This window comes from Balaenoptera borealis (assembly GCF_965194805.1).
Source record: "Balaenoptera borealis genome assembly, chromosome: 7".
In the NCBI taxonomy this organism is placed as follows: domain Eukaryota; kingdom Metazoa; phylum Chordata; class Mammalia; order Artiodactyla; family Balaenopteridae; genus Balaenoptera; species Balaenoptera borealis.
The window spans coordinates 58,974,959-58,996,647 of NC_138864.1; the positions used below are offsets into that span (position 1 = coordinate 58,974,959).

The 21,689-nt window shown below is 35.9% G+C and overlaps 1 protein-coding gene across 7 annotated transcripts in view; it reads left to right on the forward strand.

Moving 5' to 3' along the window:
* SNX13 (sorting nexin 13) overlaps positions 1-21,689 on the forward strand; it is a 152,177-nt gene that overhangs the window by 13,191 nt on the left and 117,297 nt on the right. Inside the window, exon 2 of one of the 7 annotated variants that reach the window (XM_082398217.1) lies at positions 18,059-18,188. The exons of the other annotated variants lie outside the window; for them this stretch is intronic. Coding sequence (XP_082254343.1) covers positions 18,165-18,188 — 24 coding nt within the window. The 5' untranslated portion in view covers positions 18,059-18,164. The remainder of the gene's footprint in view (positions 1-18,058; positions 18,189-21,689) is intronic. 7 annotated transcript variants of the gene reach the window in all.

Here is a 21,689-nt window from a genome sequence, read left to right on the forward strand (position 1 = left end):
AACTCTACAACTTTATATTAGATAAATGTAGGTCTTCCATTTGGGATTTCAGAATATTAAAATAGAGGTTTTAGATGTCCATAACCATCCTTGGGAGTCCTAGGTAGGGAGATACTAGTGTTCAGATGGTTTGTTCCAAAGTTTGTTGACCAGCGTTTCATAGAAATTGATAAAAGTTTCTTAACTAGTCCACTGTGTTTAAAAGTTTTGCCTTAATTGCTACAAGTTTATAAAATTACTTTTATTTATTTGAGGAAATATGGAATTAAAGTACAGACGTTTGTAGTTTTAAAGATACAAGGCATTGGTTTGTGAATCATAAGGCCACTGCAAAGTGTATGGGTTTACATTTCTGTGTGTAGTAACTACCAGCACATGTATAGACATTTGCAGATTATAAAGGGTGCTTTATCTCTTAATTTAATCACGTTGTTAGATGTGCTCATGCTTATGTTTAGTGTCATTTCTAGTTTAACTGTGGAATAAAGAGTATTGTCTAGAGTAGAGAGAGAAAAAAAGGGTATGAGAGGATGTTTGAAGTAGATCGTTTTAGGTGGATCAAGTAAGCTCTGTTAGCTGAGTAATAATGGAAAAGGAGGGAGCATGAGCTTCTGGAAGAGGAAGAAAACAGGTTCTATCATGGTTAACAGTTTCCAATGCTGGCTACTCACTAGCCATTTGGTGGCAAAGCTAAGTGACTTTATGGCATTCCTGAGTGAGGTTCTCAGGGTATGGTTTTTCAAATTGTGTTTTGAAATTTTGCAGTTTCACAGACCATCAAGTGCTCCCTCAATTGATGGAACTCTAACATTGACTTTCTATTTCTGAGTCAAGTTTAATTTTCATATTACAATGCCTTATATATTTGTGAGGAGAGGGAACTTTGAATTGAAGCAAGTGGACAGCTCTGTTTTATCATGATAAAAAATGGTTAAAACTTGAGTAATAGGTTGAAGTCATGGTGCTGCATACTTTGTCTATCAACTACCACAATAGTGAGGCTACACAAATATGACCTATATGTTAGGCATTCTAAGGGTGAGTCTTAACTTCACCACTTATTTATGATGTGACATTGGGGAAGTTGTTTGAACTTTCTGAGCCTTAGTTTCCTTCTTTGTGAAGTTGGGATAATAATAGCACCTTCCTAGCTACTCTCACATTGTTATGAAGATCAAATAAAATGATAGAGAGTAAAATTCTTTGTAAACTGTCAGTCATTATACAAATATTAGTGGTTAATACATCAGTTTTGTTCTCTATATGTCTTGCACTAATATGAATTCAGGTTCTAGGCTCCATCTAGCTTTATGGCTCACTAGCTTCTCAGTGGATCCCAGGAGAAAGAGGGTGTCCCCTGGCCATTGGTGCAGTTACAGGGAGGCAGGGACTAGACTAAATGAAGGGAAAGGAAAAAAAATAGACTGAGAGCATGTCTTGCTGAGTAATAATAAGGATGGTTTCTTGTGTGGTTGGTAAATTGATTCCAGAGAATATCTGAAAGGGCAGTTCCAAAAAATATTTTGAAAAAGGTTACTTATTTGAGGGTTAGTAGTCATTTGTGTATACATAGTGTGAAATATTTGTGGGAAAAGAAATACTTTATTTTTAATCAACCCTGGTAAATTGTTAAAATCCTGGTAGAGTCTTAAGAAATAAATTAATAAGTTCTTAATTCTAATTGTTTAATACAATTTTTATAAGGCTTTGGTTGTAACTTGTACTACTGGAGATTAAGTTTTGTGGATCACTTTGTTCACCAAACATAAATACCCCTACTCTGTGGTAGGCACATGCTAAGTTCTGGTGCTGCAGTTGTGTCTGACCTGAAACCTGCCCTCAGAAAATTCACTATCAGAGCTAACTGGTGCCAGTTTGGCCATCACTCAGCTGAAGCTTTGAGGTCTTTTGTCAGAATAAAACAAATTATGTAATTAAAAGGTGAAAAATTAAGAGGAATAAAAGGTTGGAGAATGTAATTAAAAGGTAATTACTTGCATGTGCTTTATAACTCCAGGTAAAACTACCAGTTTGGATGAGATGGCAGCTCTAAAATGAGCTTCTTCTTACAACTGAAGAGTCAGCCCATTTCTACTGTCTCTATTTGCTCCAAGCTAATTCACAGTGAGAAGTGGGAAAAAAAAAAAAAAAGAGAGAACAGAGGAGCAAAAAAAAAAAAAAAGTGAATTTGTCTTTTGTTTTGTTTTTATGAAAAGACTCTTTATATCTCCTTAAGAGGTCTACCAGATTTTACTGAAAGACGTAGCTGAATTCCATTACCTTGGTAAAAGTAATACTTGGTCCCTACCCCCGTATATCACATAGTCGTGTAAACTCCTGAATGTGCGCCTTAACCATTGTATTCCCAGTGCCTGGAACAGAGCTTAACGCTTAGTCCTCACTAAATATCTGTCAAATAAAAGAATGTTGAATATTCCCTCCAGCAAAATGAAAGTAAAATTGAAAAATTACTAAGACAAAAATCTCTTTGATAAATTTAAACTATCACATTAATTACCTTTCAAGGATTGGTTATTATCTCTGTCCATTAGGCTTTTTAAAATAGTACACCGCGGTTGAATGTTATGTTTGGGATCACAAAACACGCATACAAAAGTTAGACAAAAAAAAAAGGTGAACATTAAGGATTTAGTTAGAATGTAATTTTGTTTTCATTTTTCCTACAGAGAAGAATCTGATTAGATTGATGTTATTTTCATGTAACAAATCATAAATGCAAGAACAACTTGGATTTTATTTTGTGTTTCTTACTACTTACTTTTTATGATTTCATTTGTATTCCTGAACTAGATAAACCTAAAGCTTTGTTTATAATAGCACAGTAATGCAGATTTTTGTGGTGCTTTGTTGAATGTTTCGTGTTTATATGACCTTTAATGTTGTCTCGAAGTTTGCAAGTAAGAGTAAAAATTTAGTCATGAATTTCAAAAAGTTGGAAATTTGGGGGGTTCCTTTTCTAGGAGGGCAGCTGCTGCCACGATCTCTTACCTAAAATACCTCTCAATGTCACTCTTAGAGCATTGTTAGATCATTTCACCCATCTATAATTCCATTGTATATTCAGAAATAATATGTACCAGAAAAGTTCAATAAAATAATTCTGCAACTGGTTTAATGATCTTTCAGTTAATGCCAGAGGCTCATATACAATCAACTGGAATAATTCACCATTGTTAGATTACTGCACTGTTTTCTCCAATTTCCTGAGGGACCTTTTAATTCTGATGCAGCTGTGAAATTCCTAAGGTGAATCCTGTTTTGCTTTTGACCTTAGCCCTGCATTATTGGAGAGTCCTTGAATGTTACTCCATTTAAACCTGAATTGGTTTTGCTCTTGGAACCCTGGAGCTATCTTTAGCCTGGTTGTGGTTTGGCAGGTGAGCGAGTCTGTGATTCTTTGTATTGTGACATCTTTTATTTTCAGGCCAGAGTTGTGTGACAACAGGACATGTATGGAGAATGGCTCTTGGATTCACGATCATTTGAGGCTTGGAAGTTATAAAACTGAAGTTGTACAGTTTTAATGGAAGAGTTAAGTCTGAAATAAAATTTCACCTCAGTTATTACATAGATTTTGGGAAATAATGGTCTGATTTTAAGATACTATGATATTATGTGTTATCTAATGTTTCTCCAAGTCATAATATTGTACTTTAGAATTTGTTCTTGATTTCTCTTCCTGAGATCATTTGAGGTGGCATTTTTTTCTTCCTCAGAACTTTCCTCAGGGTGTTTAATCAGATCACAACTGTCAATATAACTAAGCTACTTTAACATCCAGTGTTAATTACTAACATCAGATGCTTTTCTTGAGTACTACCTAAGTGTTCAACACTCAAACCGTTGCAATAGTCTAATCCTGGTAAGAGTTAGCAGAATAAGAGGAAGAGGTCTAGAGGGAGGTTGGCGACAACTTGAAAGGTGGAACACAACAAAGGTACAGAAAAAGAAACTGAAATAATGGACTTTACAAATAGTGGGTGTGTTGATTATATAAAAATTTTAGAAAAATCAATTAGGCTTAAGAATATTCTGTAATTTATAATAATATATTTTTTGAATGAGAAAGCTCTTCCAGTTAATGTCTGATAGCTCAGAATATTCAATCAAACAATAGGCACTAATGCAAAATTTATAGAACTACAGAAGTTAATGAGATTGTCTTTGTACTGGGACTCAAGAGTGTTAATCATCTCTATCTCTCTCTTCTCTCTCTCTCTCTCCCCCCACCCCACACCCCGCCACATATATGTCTTCTAATCACAAATTGGACATTCTTAGTTTCTGAAGAAGAGTGTATGCTTTTGGTTAAGAGTGGCAGTTGATGTCAGATTATTTGGATTTGAATCTGTTTTGTCACTTCAGAATATTTTGACCTTAGAAAGTTATTAACCTTTTTGAGCCTCAGTTTTCTCATCTGTGTAACTTTTAAATTAATGATACCCCATAGGGTTGTTCTAAGTATTAAGTGAAATAACATGTTAAGTACTGCACACAGTATTTCCCACAATAAAACTCAAGAAATAACTAGATTTTAATTATTATTTCCTCAGAAGTAAATAACAAGTGGTTTATTTTTTATAACTTAGAATGTGTTTGAAGTTGTTTTTTGTATTCTGTCTTTGTTTTATTGACGAAGTTTAAAATTGTCAAATTAAACAAAATAATCCCCTTTGATGCAGATGATCTAATTCTTCCCTTTCTTAGTTTTTATTAACTTTCTAATTTATGTGTTGCACTAAGAGCTAGATCTAGACTAAATATCAGGGGGAAATCAAGAGAGGTGACACTTGTATACTGTGGTCATGACTAGAACTTTTGACCGACCAATAATTTCTTCTGCCCACTAAAGCTTTTACCATAGATGAAGTGAAAGGGAAAAGTTGTAGTATAATCTCGTATTATGCTTTAAGAAATGCCAGTGTTGTGTAGTTTTCTGCTACGGGAAGTACTAAGGTTCTTGTCAATTTGATAAAGTTTTAGGTAAAGTAGCTCAGAATTTATTTAAGCTTTTCTCCTTATTTAAGCTTTTGTTCCTTTTATAGGGAATAGAAAGATGAGGAATGTTAAAATCCTTTGTTTGAAAAAATTATGTAGTTAGCTTGATTGGTATTAGTATACTGTGTAGGTTAAGAAAAAGACTTAGGCTAAGTTATTACAAATAAGATTTGTACTTATACATCTAAATATGGGTATTAAGAATGTAAATTCAGTTCCTTTATTCAGCAGCTGCTTATCTGCATTCATGTAATAGTACAATAAATTGTTATATTCAAAGCGTGGAGTGTTCATGTGGTAATAACATTTTACTTAGCTGAAGATTATGCCACCTTTGTGGGTGAATCTGTGTCTGTCTCTGTTTTCCTTACTATACTTATTTTTTCCTCCTTGTCGCTGTTGCTTTGTGAATGTGTTGATTTTTTCCCTCACCTCTTTTATTATTCTCCTCTATGTCTGTAGGCATGCTTGCTTTCTCAGTTTTTTCACCTAACCTTCACCCTTTTCTTCCCCCCTCCAGCAAATTAAACAGGCCACAATAATGTAACTTTTATTTTTTAAGTTATACTCCACTTAATGGGTTTAAAAATACTTTCCATTGCTTAAAAATTTAAAAGGCGAATGTATACAACAGTTTATATATATTTTTAGATAATACAGTTCAGTATAATTTCATTTTGTGATTGTATACCTCTTGTCTTAATTTATCTTCATTAAAAAGCCTCATAATCTCTGAGTTAACAGAGAACAATGTTGAGCTTTATTTTTTATTGTGAATTAAGAGCATCTTGTAGTACTTTCAGGGTCATTGTTTTGATGTGGCGTTACTGTACAGCCTTCAGGAACGTGAAGGAAATTTGTCTGAACCTGTACCAACTCTAGAATATACCTTGAAAGTTATCTGAATACTAATACCTAAAAAATCTACACCAGATTCTTAAGGGGTACCAAGGACTAAGATATTAGTGTCAGTTTAGTTACTTCAGGTTTTTCTGATAAATTGAATTTTTAAATAAATTGAATTTCTTAATAAATCACTTTTATTTGATTCCTTAGATATGTGTGCAGAATTTTGCCCATCCCCTCCACATCCTTTTTTTTTTAAAAAAAGTCTACTTGAGAGTCAGTGTAAAATAATGGTTCAGGATATGCTTGAATTTTATTTTTTTTATTTTAAAAATTTATTTATTTTTGGCTGCGTTGGGTTTTCGTTGCTGCGCGTGGGCTTTCTCTAGTTGTGGCGAGCGGGGGCTGCTCTTCGTTGCGGTGCGCGGGTTTCTCATTGCGGTGGCTTCTCTTGTTGCGGAGCATGGGCTCTAGGCGCGTGGGCTTAAGTAGCTGTGGCACTTGGGCTCAGTAGTTGTGGCTCGCAGGCTCAGTAGTTGTGGCGCATGGGCTTAGTTGCTCCATGGCATGTGGGATCTTCCCAGACCAGGACTTGAACCCATGTTCCCTGCAGTGGCAGGCGGACTCTTAATCACTGTGCCACCAGGGAAGCCCCATGCTTAAATTTTAAACCAAGTTCAGTTCATGGTCCACTTCTATGACTTAGCTGTTTCCTCATCTATAGAATATAGTTAGTAATATAACTTATGTCATAGAGTTGTGAGAATTAGAAATCTATGTAAAGTGGTTAGCAAAGCACTAAGCAGTTAATACTAAGCACTTAATACGTCATGGCTCCTACTGTTTCAGAGGATGCTCCTTTTCATAAGAAGAAAGGGAGAGGTAGGAGATTGGTGACAGTTCAGTGTTAGGCTGTGCTTTGAACATTTAACTCTGTTTACTGTAGTTTCCCCTTGGATTATATATTATGGGGAAAAGCAGAAGTTGAATGGTCAATACTGGGACTATTATTCTTGTATTGTTACAGTCTTATATGAATGAGGTGAAGGGGGGGCCACTTATGAATATGGCCTGTTTTATCTTGCATTGCACTAGTTAACTGCCGTAGTAAAAGTTTTGTGTACTATAGTGGAGAACACTTTGGTAAATGACAGTCTTCTAATGTATAAACTAAATTCATTCTTTCTGATTCACTTTTGTAAAAGGAGCTTAAGGTGAATTGCTGTGTGACTGAGTTTATTTTTCAGTATGAGGTAATGATAGAGAATGGCCTTGGTGTTTGAAGATCTTTTTTTTTTTTAATTAATTTATTTTTGGCTGCATTGGGTCTTCGTTGTTGCACGCGGGCTTTCTCTAGTTGCAAAGAGTGGGGGCTGCTCTTAGCTGTGGTGCGCAGGCTTCTCATTTCGGTGGCTTCTCTTGTTGCGGAGCATGGGCTCTAGGCGCGCGGGCTTCAGTAGCTGTGGCACGTGGGCTCAGTAGTTGTGGCTTGTGGGCTGTAGAGCGCAGGTTCAGTAGTTGTGGCACACAGGCTTAGTTGCTCCGTGGCATGTGAGTTCTTCCCGGACCAGGGCTTGAACCCGTGTCCCCTGCATTGGCAGGCGGATTCTTAACTACTGCACCACCAGGGAAGCCCCTGAAGATCTTTATGTACTTACTGTAATGTGGCTCAAACAGAGTGGGTAGGCTGTAGACAAATTATTGGGTTAGAAATGCCAAGTGCAATACTGTATTATATCAAAATAATACATGTTATTTTAGTAGTGTTAAAGTGACACAATCTAAAGAGAACAAGATATTTATGGAACAGGAGGAAAATTATTGAGAAACCTGGGCATTCAAGATTTTAATTTCCTTTTGATGTTTTCTTTCTGGCCTTGAAAAATATAGTGGAATAAAGCTCCCTTCCTCACTAAAATATTCCTGTAGTAGTTTCAAGAAATGTAATGAATTAGAACTCTGTTATTCAGAAAAAGAGCTTTTTAAAGGAATGATTTAAATGTAATTAAAAAAATCATTTTTTGTTGTTAAATGTCTTAGAAGAAATACAATTTTTAGTGTGTTTAATTATTTCTAAGAATATGATTAAAATTACTAACAACATAATTTTCAACCTTTTTAAAATTCTCACAAACTGTTGGTGGAAATCTAGTTTTTTTTTCTTTATCCATATACATTGACCTAGGTACAGGAGTAGCATAACCTGTGAGAGATGATGTCAGTTTAATTCAAAGACTTGTTTCTGTTTGTTTGAGCCTCAGGTAGGTTATATAGGGGTCTCCTTTCTTTGTGCAGGCATTTACAACTAATTATTTTTCCATTTCAAATGAAGATAGCTTTCCTGGCAAGTAGTTTTTAAAATGATTCATGCTTATAAAAATTTGAAACAAAGTATAATGAAAAAACATGAATTGCTCCTAATTTCATCCAGAGCAACCGCGATTAATATTTCTGTCTTCAGTTCTTGGGAAATAATGGTCTGTGTTATATTTGTACACTTTTTTTTTTTAAATAGATTTGTTTTCGTTTGGGGTATAGAATAATTGAGTTCTATTTATTTATTTATTTATGGTTGTGTTGGGTCTTCGTTTCTGTGCGAGGGTTTTCTCTAGGTGTGGCAAGCGGGGGCCACTCTTCAGCTCAGTGCGCAGGCCTCTCACTATCGCGGCCTCTCTTGTTGCAGAGCACAGGCTCCAGATGTGCAGGCTCAGTAATTGTGGCTCACGGGCCCAGTTGCTCCGTGGCATGTGGGATCTTCCCAGACCAGGGCTCGAACCCGTGTCCCCTGCATTGGCAGGCAGATTCTCAACCACTGCGCCACCAGGGAAGCCCCCTGTACACTTTTTTAAAAAGTGGGATCATGTATACAAATACATTTGCAACCTCCTATCTTAGTATAAATTTACAGAACAATTTTATCTAAGAATATTCAAGTAAAAATTATAAGTAAAATAGACTAATGTTACATTATACATTAAAGGAAGACTGCTACAATTGAGATTCATTGCAGATATGCAAAGATGGCTCATTATTTAGAAATATATTATTATAACTCATTATTAGTCAGTGGAGGAAAAAATCCTAAGTATTATAGGAAATGCCCAGAAGGCAGCATTTAAATTCCGCTTTATTCCTTATTAAATATATTTAATAAAATAGAAATAGATGAATACTATATTAAAAATTGTATTCAGTGTATATGCGTTAGCATACAATATTTGTTTTTCTCTTTCTGACTTACTTCACTCTGTATGATAGACTCTGAGTCCATCCAACTCACTACAAATAACTCAGTTTCATTTCTTTTTATGGGTGAATAATATTCCGTTGTATATATGTGCCACATCTTCTTTATCCATTTATCTGTTGATGGACATTTACATTGCTTCCATGTCCTGACTATGTAAATAGTGCTACAATGAACCTAGTGGCAGGGCGGGAATAAAGACGTAGACATAGAGAATGGACTTGAGGACACGGGGAGGGGGAAGGGTAAACTGGGACGAAGTGAGAGAGTGGCATGGACATATATACACTACCAAATGTAAAATAGCTAGTGGGAAGCAGCTGCATAGCACAGGGAGATCAACTCGGTGCTTTGTGACCACCTAGAGGGGTGGGATAGGGAAGGTGGGAGGGAGGCTCAAGAGGGAGGGGATATGGGGATATATGTATGCAGATGGCTGATTCACTTTGTTGTACAATAGAAACTAACACAGCATTGTGAAGCAGTTATACTCCAATAAAGATGTATTAAAAAAATAATAAAGTACTCGTAGTAGGACATTTAGAAAAAAATTAATTGTATTTAAAACAAATGTCAGCAGCATACTTTATACTTTTTAATCTTATGCTTAGCCTTTTTTTTATCATGAACAAATTTGACTTAATAATTTTTCATCCTTGCCTATCAATAGGTGAAAAATTCTTGCTTTAAAAGTTTGAATTTCTTTGATTGCCAGTGGGGTTGATAATTTTTCATGTGCTTATTGGCCATTTGTATTTTCAGTTTTGAATTGTCTGTTCCTATCCTATTTTTCTTCTTGGAGTATTGGTCTATTTCTTAATGATTTATAACATCCCTTTACTCATGGATTTTAATGTTTTGTTGTATATGATGCATATATTTTTGCAAGTGTATATATATTTAACTTAATGGATTTTTTTAATATTAATAAAAATTAATTTTATGTTGTCAGAAATGTCAGTCCTTTCCTACAGATTTTGCCATTTAAGAGCTCTCCTGTCCGTAGATTATACAATGATTTATCATTTTTTAGTCAGAAATTCTACATAGTTTTAGTTGTTTTCTACATATTTTTAGTACTGTTGTGAGGTATTTTATAGGGGAAAAATACTCATAATTTTTATCAATTTTTTATAACGCAAATTTTCATACAGAAACTTTGAAAAATATTGCCATTAGCACCCATGTACCAATTACCCAGATTTGTTCAAATTTTGTTATATTTGTTTTATCTCTGACTCTCTATGTGCCATTTATGTTGATATTGTAGCTGAACCATTTTAAAGTAAACTGCAGATATTATAAGTCACTTCTCAAAATACCCTCATGAATCTCCCAAGAATGTTTTTGATATAACTATAGCAGTATTGTTACACCTAATAAAATTACCAGTAATACCCTATTATCATCTAATAGTATATTCAGATTTCCCCAGTTTGAACTAGGATCTAATCCAGCAATATCATTGTTGTGTCTTTTTAATCCAGAATCGATAATCTCGCCATCTTTCTTCCTCCTCTTCCTCCCGCTCTTTTTTTAAAATAATTAATTAATTAATTTTAGTTTTGGCTGCTTTGGGTCTTTGTTGCTGTGCACGGGCTTTCTCTAGTTACAGGGGCTACTCTTTGTTGCGGTGTGCGGGCTTCTCATTGTGGTGGCTTCTGTTGTTGTGGAGCACGGGCTCTCGGCGTGTGGGCTTCAGTAGTTGTGGCTCGCGGGCTCTAGAGCGCAGGCTCAGTAGTTGTGGCACAGGGCTTAGTTGCTCTGCAGCATATGGGATCTTCCTGGACCAGGGCTCGAACCCGTGTCCCCTGCATTGGCAGGCGGATTCTTAACCAGTGCGCCACCAGGGAAGTCCCTCCTCCTCTTTCTCATCCTCTTTCTGCTCTTCCCTGTTGTGGATGATTATCTTGTGCGTTAGGATGCTGTGTAGGATGCACACAGCAAAATCCTTAGCCTCTGTGACACCCACCGCCCATTTTGATAACCAAAAATGTCTCCATACATTGCTAAATGTTTCCTGGGGGAATAATTGCCCTTGGCTGAGAACCACTGCAGTAAAGATAGTGCTTTTTCTGCACTTTGTTTTTTTAGATACTTATTTCTAGAATTGTTTTTTTTTTTTTTTTTTTAATTAATTTATTTATTTTTAGCTGTGTTGGGTCTTCGTTTCTGTGCGAGGGCATTCTCTAGTTGCGGCGAGCGGGGGCCACTCTTCATCGCGGTGCGCGGGCCTCTCACTATCACGGCCTCTCTTGTTGCGGAGCACAGGCTCCAGATGCGCAGGCTCAGTAGTTGTGGCTCACGGGCCCAGTTGCTCCGCGGCATGTGGGATCTTCCCAGACCAGGGCTCGAACCCGTGTCCCCTTCATTGGCAGGCAGATTCTCAACCACTGTGCCACCAGGGAAGCCCTCTAGAATTGTTTTTATCTCGAATCTGTTTTGTTCCATTGATCTGTGTGTCTGGACTTCAGCCTCTTTTGCTTATTTATTGTACTTCTCTTTGTTGTTTAGTAAGTAGTAGTTTAAAAAACAGCTTTATTGACATGTAATTTATATACCATACATGAATACAGTTCAGTGGCTCTTAGTATGTTCACAGAGTTGTGCATCTGTTGCCACAGTAAGTTGTAGAACTCATTACCTTCAAACAGAAAAACCCTTACCCTTTAGCTGTCACTCCCAAATCTTCCCTGCCTTGAGCCCCAGGCTGTCACAAGTCTGTCTCTATGGATTTGCCTGTTACAGACGCTTTATATAAATGGAATCATACAGTGTGTGGTCTTTGTGACTGGCTTTTTGCACTTAACATGTTTTCAAGTTTCATCCGTATTGTAGCATGCATCAGTGTTTCAAATTTCTTTTTATTGCCTAGTAATCCATTGTATAGAAGCACCACATTTTGTGTATTATTTCATTTATTGATGGATATTGGGTTATTTTCACCTTTGGGCTATTATCAATAATGCTGCTATGAACACCTGTGTACACGTTTTTGTATGGACATGTTTTCATTTCTCTAGGGTATATACTAAGAATGGAACTGCTGAATCATATGGTAACTCTATGTTTAACCTTTTGAGGAACTGTAAATTGTTTTCAGAAGTACTGCACCATTTTTCTTCCCACCAGCAATATAGGAGGCTTCTAATTTCTCTGCATTCTCAAGAATATTTGTTATAATCTGTCTTTTTGATTATAGCCATCTGGTGGGTGAGAAGTGGTATCTTGTAGTGTATTTGAGTTGCATTTCCCTTATGTCTAATAATGTTGAACATTTTTTCATATGCTTTTTATGACCACTTATATTATCTTCTTTGGAGAAATGTGTACTCAAATCTTGTGCTCATTTTAAAATTAGATTATTTGTTTATTTCTTAGTCAGTTTTTATTTATTTATTCATTTATTTAATTTATTTTTATATATATTCTTTTGGCTGCGTTGGGTCTTCGTTGCTGCGCACAGGCTTTCTCTATTTGCAGCAAGCGGGGGCTACTCTTCATTGTGGTTCGCGGGTTTCTCATCGTGGTGGCTTCTTTTGTTGTGGAGCATGGGCTCTAGGCGCGTGGGCTTCCGTAGTTGCAGCACTCGGGCTCAGTAGTTGTGGTACGCGGGCTCAGTAGTTGTGGAGGGAAGTCCCTCTTAGTTTTAACAGTTCTTTGTATATTCCAGGTAGAAGTTCATTATTAGGTATATGATTTACAAATATTTTCTCTCATTCTATGGGTTGGCTTTTCATTTTCTTGAGGGTATCATTTGCAGCACAGCATTTAAAAATTTTGACATAGTCCAATTTATTTTTCTTTTGTTGATTGTGCTTTTTGTGTCAAAAGATAATTAAATTTTGTAATATATTTTCTGTAATTAGCTTCAGGAAATGGTATCAAGGATCACATAAACAAGACAAACTAAATACATAAAAAGAGAGTTGAAATTAAGCCATTATAGTTTTCCCCAACTTGAATTTTGAGAAAATAATTTTTTTCTTAAATTTTATTACCATATTTAGATGTGTGTGTGTTGGTAGAAGACTTTACTGAGAATTTGAGGGTGATGAGGCATTTGGTTTACATTGTAGCAGCGCTAGATAATTAAAAACCACTCTGCTCTGTAGTGGAGTAGCTAGCTACAGTAACCTAAAATTTTGCAGTGTCCCAATCCTCAGTTGCCATGCTTTGAGTGTTTTCATGGTTAACCGTACCCCCTAGAGGAGGAGGAATCCTCCAAAAGCAGAGACTATTTATTTCTAGTTCTGCCCTCTCTGTCTGTAATAATCTGTTTACCTTCTCCTGAATTCCTGGCTCTATTATTTCATGATTATTGGCGTGCTTATCCATTATTTTTTCTCCCGGCACATTCTTAGTCTCTGGGTCTTGACTTTGCAGATTCCTAACTAGGCCGGCTTATTCTTTCAGCAACACTACATGTCCAGGAATCACAGCTCAGTCTTGAATGAGGATCATCTCTGATTATGGTCCCGCTGCCTCTTCACAGTCACTTGCAGCAATGTGTCTGCTCTCATCATCTCCACCTTCTTTTATACTTATTAACGTTTTAAAAATTTTATTTACTACCTAATTAAACTTTGACAATATACAAATACATATCTGTTTTTTAAGATTTTCCAATTTATTTTAAAGGTTATGTGTTTTAAGCTATTCTCTCGTTATTACCGTAATTTGACCAATTGTTTTGTCTTGCTTTCTTAAACAGGACGTTAGTTTCATGTTTTTCACTTGGTGGAGTACAAATTTTATGACAGCCTTTATGATCGTTGCTTGATAGAAATAAACATCCATAATAGTGTATTCACTTAAATATTTTAAATGACTGTTAATTGAATGTAAATAAAATGAGTTAAGGATATGGTGTGTCTTTTGTAGGAAAAGTGGTATGTGTAATCTAAAAAGAATAAAGTATTATTTGCAATATATATTTAAAAAAAAGTTCATGCTGCTTGAAAAGTAAACCAGTGCAGAAGTGTATTTAGTAAGAAGTGAAAGTATTATTTGCTTTTTCTGTTTTAAAAGCAGTCTGGGTACATACTTCTATACCTTTCTCTATATTTAATACACATGAGAGAAAATTTTCATTAAATTAAAAAAATTACTCTTAAAAGTGGTGCTGTAAATTATCTTTTCCCACTTTTATAAGTTTCTCAAGTGTTTATCTAATTTTTCCAGTAGTGTTTATTGTTACACTTTATACTCGTGTCTTCTCCCCTTCCCTCTGCCTTATAGATATGTGCTCACTGAATTGATTTGACACAGAAACAAAGGGCAAGTGAAATTGAAGTATTAAGGTGCCAATTAATGATAAGAAAGGAAGGTAATCTGGTGAAGATTATCACTAGGAAAAAGTATTGATGTGTATATCACATTGACTTAGATGACTACTGAGAAGATCTGTGGATTCGATATATACTTATTCAGAGTATACTGGATGTGCCAGATGTTATACTTGTCAACAGGAATACATCAATGAATAAAACATAGACATTTTATGATCTCATGAGACTTAGGTATATGATATATACAGGAAAATAAATAGACGATTCCAACGTAATGTGATAAATGAAGATATTGGCAAGAGAGTGGTTGAAATGGTGAACTGTGGAGTCCAGTCTAGATAGGGAAATGAATGCAGAAGTGGGCTAAGTAGGGAGGAAGTAGAATTGTCTGCAATTCTGAATGATAATGAAAAATAGATGCAGTAGGTTTAACTAATTTAGAACTGGAAGATTGTGATCAGAGAGGAAGGTAGTTAATTTTCACATTTCCCATTCAGAGAAGACAGGGTGATGAAGTCTGGAGTGTGGTCTTAAAGTGGCTAAAATGGACTTGCAATGAATGTCGGTGGAGGTGAAATGCTTATGATATTAAAAGTAGAGTGTTGGGAGTTCCCTGGTGGTCTAGTGGTTAGGATTGGGCGCTTTCACTGGTGTGGCCCGGGTTCAATCCCTTGTTGGGGAACTGAGATCCCACAAGCTGCACGGCGTGGCCAAAAAAAAAAAAGAAAGAAAAAAAATGTTGGGTGGATGCATGTTGAAATAATTCAAGGTTCTGTAGTACTTAGGACAGAAGCATGTCAGGAGTTTTGAGTGAATGATTAGGAATGCCTTGGGGATCAGTGGTTTGCACCTGGGACTGCATATTGGAATCACCCGGGCAACTTTACAAACTGCTAATGCTCTTACCCTAACTTTGCTGCACGTTGGAAATTCTAATGGCTAGCTCCCATCCTCAGCTATTCAGATTTAATTTGTATGGGGTGTAACCTGGGCAGTGGGGCTTTAAAATGCCCCTGGGAATTCTAATGTGCAGCAATTGCACAGTGACAGGGTTTTGTTTTTTTTTGTTTTCTGTTTTTTTACAGGATACTGGCTGGGAGTTATGGTTAGGAACATGACCCTGCATCATGAAGTTGGAGTACATGATAAATGAAAGAATAAGCAACCTTTGAGAGTGAGGCAGGAGAAGCAGCTTTTACTTAAAGCAAACAGTGAAATTGTTGATGATATAGGTCCATTTATTTTTACCCTGGAGCAGAGTAAACCTAGAGGGAGGTTTTGGGAGGAAGGTAAGCAGTGGGAGGTTGGGTAAAGGAGGAAAAAAAAAACAAGAACAGTACAGTGGTTAGAGTACAGGAGAGGACTGATAACGGCAATAAATTTTTCTTTTGGTAGTGACCAAAGATAACAGGGCATAGTGGGTTCACAATTAGTCTGGAAAATACATTCCGCAGTCCCATGGTGGATGAAAGTTGGGAGTTGGGTGAGTGGCTCTCAGGAGTCGGTTTAAGACCTGGGGTTGAACTTAATAGGAAGTTCTAGCTTTTGTATTCTTCTCTTTGTTAAGGGGTTTGGATTGGTTGCATAATATCCATGGGGAGGCCCAGCGTTTCATGCTGCTGTTCCACAGGCTCCTAGGTGAGCGGTTAGGGGCCTGGTCTTTTTTGTCGTGACACTGGCAGGAGGAGGCTCTGGAGTGTCAAGGCTTGGTTAGGTCTGCAGAGCATAGCTCTTCTGCTCACTGCAGCGTGCTTGCTTGTGTGAGTTTGACACTTTGCTGTACCTAACAATGGCAAAGCCTTTGCTATTTCTTTACTTTTTACACTTGATGCTTTTCAGGAACAATTTCAATTGCCCAATTCCAGATTGTTTTCAACATTGAAGAAATGGTATAGACTTAGAAACAGTGAAAAGGGACCTTGTATATTATCTACGCAAACTTCCCTTATTTATACATTAGAATTTTATGCATAGAGAATTGAAGTCAGTTTCACAAAGAAACCGTTCAGCCTAGATTAAAGTATAAACTATATATGAGACTAGAAATTTATAATTGTTACACTGATTCAAATTTGTTGTCAGAATAAATTGGTTTACTGCAACTCATTTGATTAATTTGACATGTAACTTGATTTTTTTGCATTGTTAAACTTGGAAGATGAGAACATCAGATATCACTGTCAATGGAGTGCAGAAAATTTATATTTCTTTTAAATTAAAGAAAGCATTTTAAAGTATAATACTTGCAGAGTTCAAGAGCTACCCTAGTTATGCAGATGAGCTGTGGAATTACTTTTGAATGAAGAGTTCATTCAAAAACATTATCAAAAATTTTTAATATATTTTTGGTCAGAATAAGGTAAGTAGTAAATTTGGTAGTAGCCTGATTTAGAAATAAGAAAATTGTATGTTTAGTGGAAAATATACTTTTGCATAATTACAGTATATCATGTCAACTAGTAATTAAAACCCATATGCCCTTACTGAGCAAAATATATGTCCATGATTAATGCTTTTGTACTTTTTAAAATTAGATGATTTTGTATACAGTGACGTTATTTCACATGTGTTTGAATTATGAAAGTAAAAGTAACTTTTTGAGGTTGTGACACCAAGCATATGATACCTATGATGGGTCATAGGGATTTAGGTTACATCAAAAGGATGCTTTTAACAGCTGGGTTGTGACATGTATTTTTTTATATGTATCTTTTGTATTCATAGTTTTCAGATGTGCTTATTAGCAAGATGAAAACTGAGGAGCAATTATGCTAAATGGTGCTTGTTTTCCTTTTCTCTTTTTGGATTGCATTCATTGATTTACCTATGTTTAGGTGGATATGAATGGTACTCATTTTTCTAAAAGTCAGTTGATATTTATTAAAAAACTCTGCATAGCTAGTCAGTTGTCTCAGTCATTTGTGGGGACATTTCATAGTTTAGTTTTGCCAATACAGATTTAGACTATTCATAAGAATGTTAATAAGATTTCTCTTTGGCTGTGGCAGCTGACATCATTTGGCTTAAATTTTCTAGGCCAAAATTATTTCTGCTATACTGTATGGTGGTAAATTCTGATAACTCAGCTCAACATTTATTATGTTAGAGTATATCCAAAGCTTCTTCCTGAGGAAAATTTTGGCTTGCTTATGTGGCTTTAGTCTGCTAACTTGTAGAAGTAGCGTCATGAGAACACTAGTTAGGCTCTTTAGTTTTTATGGTTTACCTTATTTTAGGTGTATATAGATTAACTCTAAATCGGAATATAGACTACCCACATTCAGTGACCACAGATTACATGATTCTCAGCACTTCTCAAAGCCTGAAAGAATTGATATTAGGGGAAAATGCCTGAGAGTTATTTAATCCAGTCTTTCTTTTAGATTCTCAAATTTCATCTAATTTATTTGTTTATTTATAATTGTGGTTAGATTCTCTAATTTGTATCCTTGGATATAGCTTGACTACTAGAGAATTACAATCTTAGAACACATTAGTTTTACTTCTTGCAGAATTGCCTTCATTGACGTGCCTTTTAATGTTTATGTCCACTTTATTTAAAGTCATTAGGAGAAGCAATTTTGTTAAACTTTCTAATGACTTTCCTGTAAAACTTGCTGAGAAATTAACCAGTACTTCATGCTTTGTTTTTCAGATATATTCCTATATGATACAATTCTTTAAAAATTCAGAGCTGCAGATATAGAGCACCAGTTAATGAGAGGAAGCTTGGATATCATCTGTTCCCAACCCGTTTACAGATGAAGAAATTGAGGCTCAGAGAGGTCAGCTATAAGTGGCTGGCCTAGAACCTGGGTCTAGAAATTGTGTCTTCTAACAACTGACCCAGTTTTTTTTTTTAAGTTTTCAAAAAATTGGTGTGAAATTGAAATTGACATAACATAAAGTTACCATTTTAAAGTGAACAATTCATTGGCATTTAGTACAATCACAAAGTTGTGTAGCCGCCACCTCTATCTAGTTTCAGAACATTTTCATCACCCCGAATTACACTTGCTCCCCATTTTACTCTCCTCCCAGCAGCTGGCAGCCACCATTCTGCGTTCTGTCTCTATGGATTTATCTTTTCTGGGTATTTCATATAAATGGAATCTTACAGTATTTGACCATTTGTGCCTGGCTTCTTTCACTTAGCATGATGTGCTATCCATGTTGTAGCATATATCAGTACTGCCTCATTCCTTTTTATGATTGTATAATAAATATTCTATTGTAAGTAGAGACCACAGTTTGTTTATCCATTCATTCATTAGTGGACATTTGGGCTATTTTCATCTTTTGGCTATCGTGAATAGTGTTGCTGTGAACATGTATGTATATGTATTTGTTTGAGTTTTTAGTCTTTTTGGATATATACCTAGGAGTGAAATTTCTTGGTCATATGGTAATTGTATGTTTAAATTTTTGAGTAACTGTCAAACCATTTTATACGATGGCTGTACCATTTTACATATCCCAGTTTTGTTTGTTTATTTGTTTCCCTTCTACTCTCCTATGTAAGATCATGGTGACTTGAAAAAGAAAATGAGCCAAAGATCAGTTTTTTGTTGTTGTTTTTTTAGGATATCAACTCTTATTTAGTACATTTTATACAGTAGATTTTTCAAACGGGTTTGTTTATCTCTGTTCCAGTGGTTTATTTGTTTATTGAACATGATTTTGCTTTGTTCATTTCATTCAAACTGAGGTGAAGTTGTGCTCCTTCATTTCTTTTCTCTCACTATATTTATGTTCTTAGAACCCAGAGAATGGTTTTAGAGGTCTAAGTAAATGTAAATCTATTTACTGTGCAAGATAAAATGAAAATAATGAAAAAGAAAAAATAGGGAAAAACAGTAACAAATAGTCTTGGGTACCTTCAAGAAGTTATTTATAGGTTTTAACTTTAGTGACTTTAGTGCAGGTCACATTTCTTTGTCTTCTACTTTTGCCAAGGGTTTGGGAATTGTTTTTTGAGTCTCTTTACATTTGGGGGCCATCCATCACTATAACATCTTTATGAAAATAGTACCTTGTATTATACTTGATAAATGGATACTGTAGAAAATTTAAAGTAAATGGTTTAAGATAAGTTAAATAGTCATCAGCTATCTGAGGTTTTTGAGATAAGGCTAATTTTGATTTAGTTTGGACTAAATAATGACCTTCTGACATTATTGAAGTCTGCCTATTTCTTTCAATATTTCATTTTTAATTTGTTTTTTATCATAAAATGACCCTCACTAAATTATGTTTGCCAAGAAAGAAAAAAGAGTTAAGAAGCTAATGTCAGCTCTGGAAGATCTAATTGAGTTTTTCTGTTAACAGAGAAAACAGAGTATAAACTTACATCTGTAGTACTGAGGAAAGAATCTGAAGGTCATTATTTTTATTTCTTTAGTTTTAGAAGATAGAGACCTACTAAAAGGTACATAGAATGCATTTAGTTTTTTGAAAAGTATTAGGTATGGTAGACTTTTTTTTTTAAGGATGTAAGGCACAGAGGAATTCTGGAATAACCCCTTAGGCGACAAGAATTTTATTATAAAGTAGTGGTGAAATCAGTGAAAGAAGAGCCTTATTAGATAGCCAGACTTCACAATACAACAGAAACGGCTGCCTTGCATGGTTTCAGATAGATTGAGATGTAGACTGGAGTTATGGGTACAGCACATATCTGGCCACCAGAAGGTCATGTACAATATATATAATACAGATCTAGCTACGTGGGTAACCTGTGGCGCTCCTAGCATTAGGCTTTTGTAAGTGCCTGTGCTGGTGCTGTGCCATCCTGACTGACTCTGTTACTGCCTCACTGCTACTTTTATTCCCATCACCATCAACTGACAGTCCCAAGAGAAGACTTTATTGGCCAGATCAGAGTCACCAGTTACTCTGGGTTACCTATATTATTTGATAGAGCTATTCTGTCAGGCTGTCTCACAGACCAGTAAACCAGCCTTAGAAATCCGCCCTTGTAACTGTGGCCCAGTGTGGTGGGGGTCATTCTTATAATTCAGAGCATGGTGATCTGTACTTAAGGAGTCCCTCAGAAGATGGTTTAAACCATAGTAGGTAGGCATTTTTAAGAAGTCCAAGAAGGGAGGCAGTGTAGTAGATGAGTACTTTGTCCTGAACGGCAGTTTCATATTTTCACATAGATACTACATTTGTTTCAGGTACTGCTTTTTGGATTTCTGGTAGACTTAGTGATGATCTCAATAGCAAAATAATGTATTACATATAATCCAGTTAAGGGTTTTAGGAAAGAGCCCTTTTATACTCCAAGTTTACATTCTTCTTGCAGTTACAGAAATTCACGAAAGACATCGAGTTGCTTTGAGTATATCTTTGAATTTGTTGTATATACACATACACACACCGCTCACACTATCATCTCAAGTTAATTTTTAAGCCATTTAAGTATATATAAGAAGTCTATAATCCAGTTCCTTTTAGAAGTGAGTAAACAAAGGTTGAGAGACATTTTGATTGCTCAGGTTCACATGAACTTTGAGCAGAGCTAGGAGTAGAAACCAGCTAGGATTAGAATTCCTAACTACTTTTGTGTTACAGTGTGTAGTATCTGTTTAGACTTAAAGAAACAAAAACTACTTTTGTATTGTTGGCATTTATCTAATCTTGTTTAGGAGTTTTTCCAGTGGTGACTCTGGAGTGTAAGGAATAGAAATATACCCCAGTTACCTCACATAAAAGGGAAAATCCAGGGAAGTAAAATGGAATGTAGCTGGTCCTGTGGGAACTAAAAAGCTGACCAAAGTCTCAGTTCTCTCTCTTTCAGGGAAGCACAGTCTCTCATCTTGGCTTTTCAGAGTGTATCTGCCTCATTTCAGTTTTTCTCGGTTGGCTTCCTTGCTTACCAGTTGGCCTGTATGTCCCCTTAAAATGGCTACTCCAGCCCCAGAACATATATATCCTTTTTCAGGTTCAGTGTCCACCATTGGCTGGCAACAGTTTTTAACTTTTCAGATTACCGAGAGAGGGTCTAGCTCAGATCACTGATGGAGCCCAGTCTCACAGAGTGTACATTGTCTGCCTCAGTATACAGCCAAAGTATGCATTGGCTGTCTCTATGTCAGGTATACATTCCTGGTGTAGACAAGGTTGGGGATGGGGCAGTAGACAGAATGATATCATTTTCAGGGCTGTGGATGAGAGGATGGGATAGGCACATACCTTTTATAGTATGTAGCAATTACTGATTTCATTTTTAGTTGTCTAGTAAACTACTAAATAGATATTATATTTGAATGGCAAAGACTGAA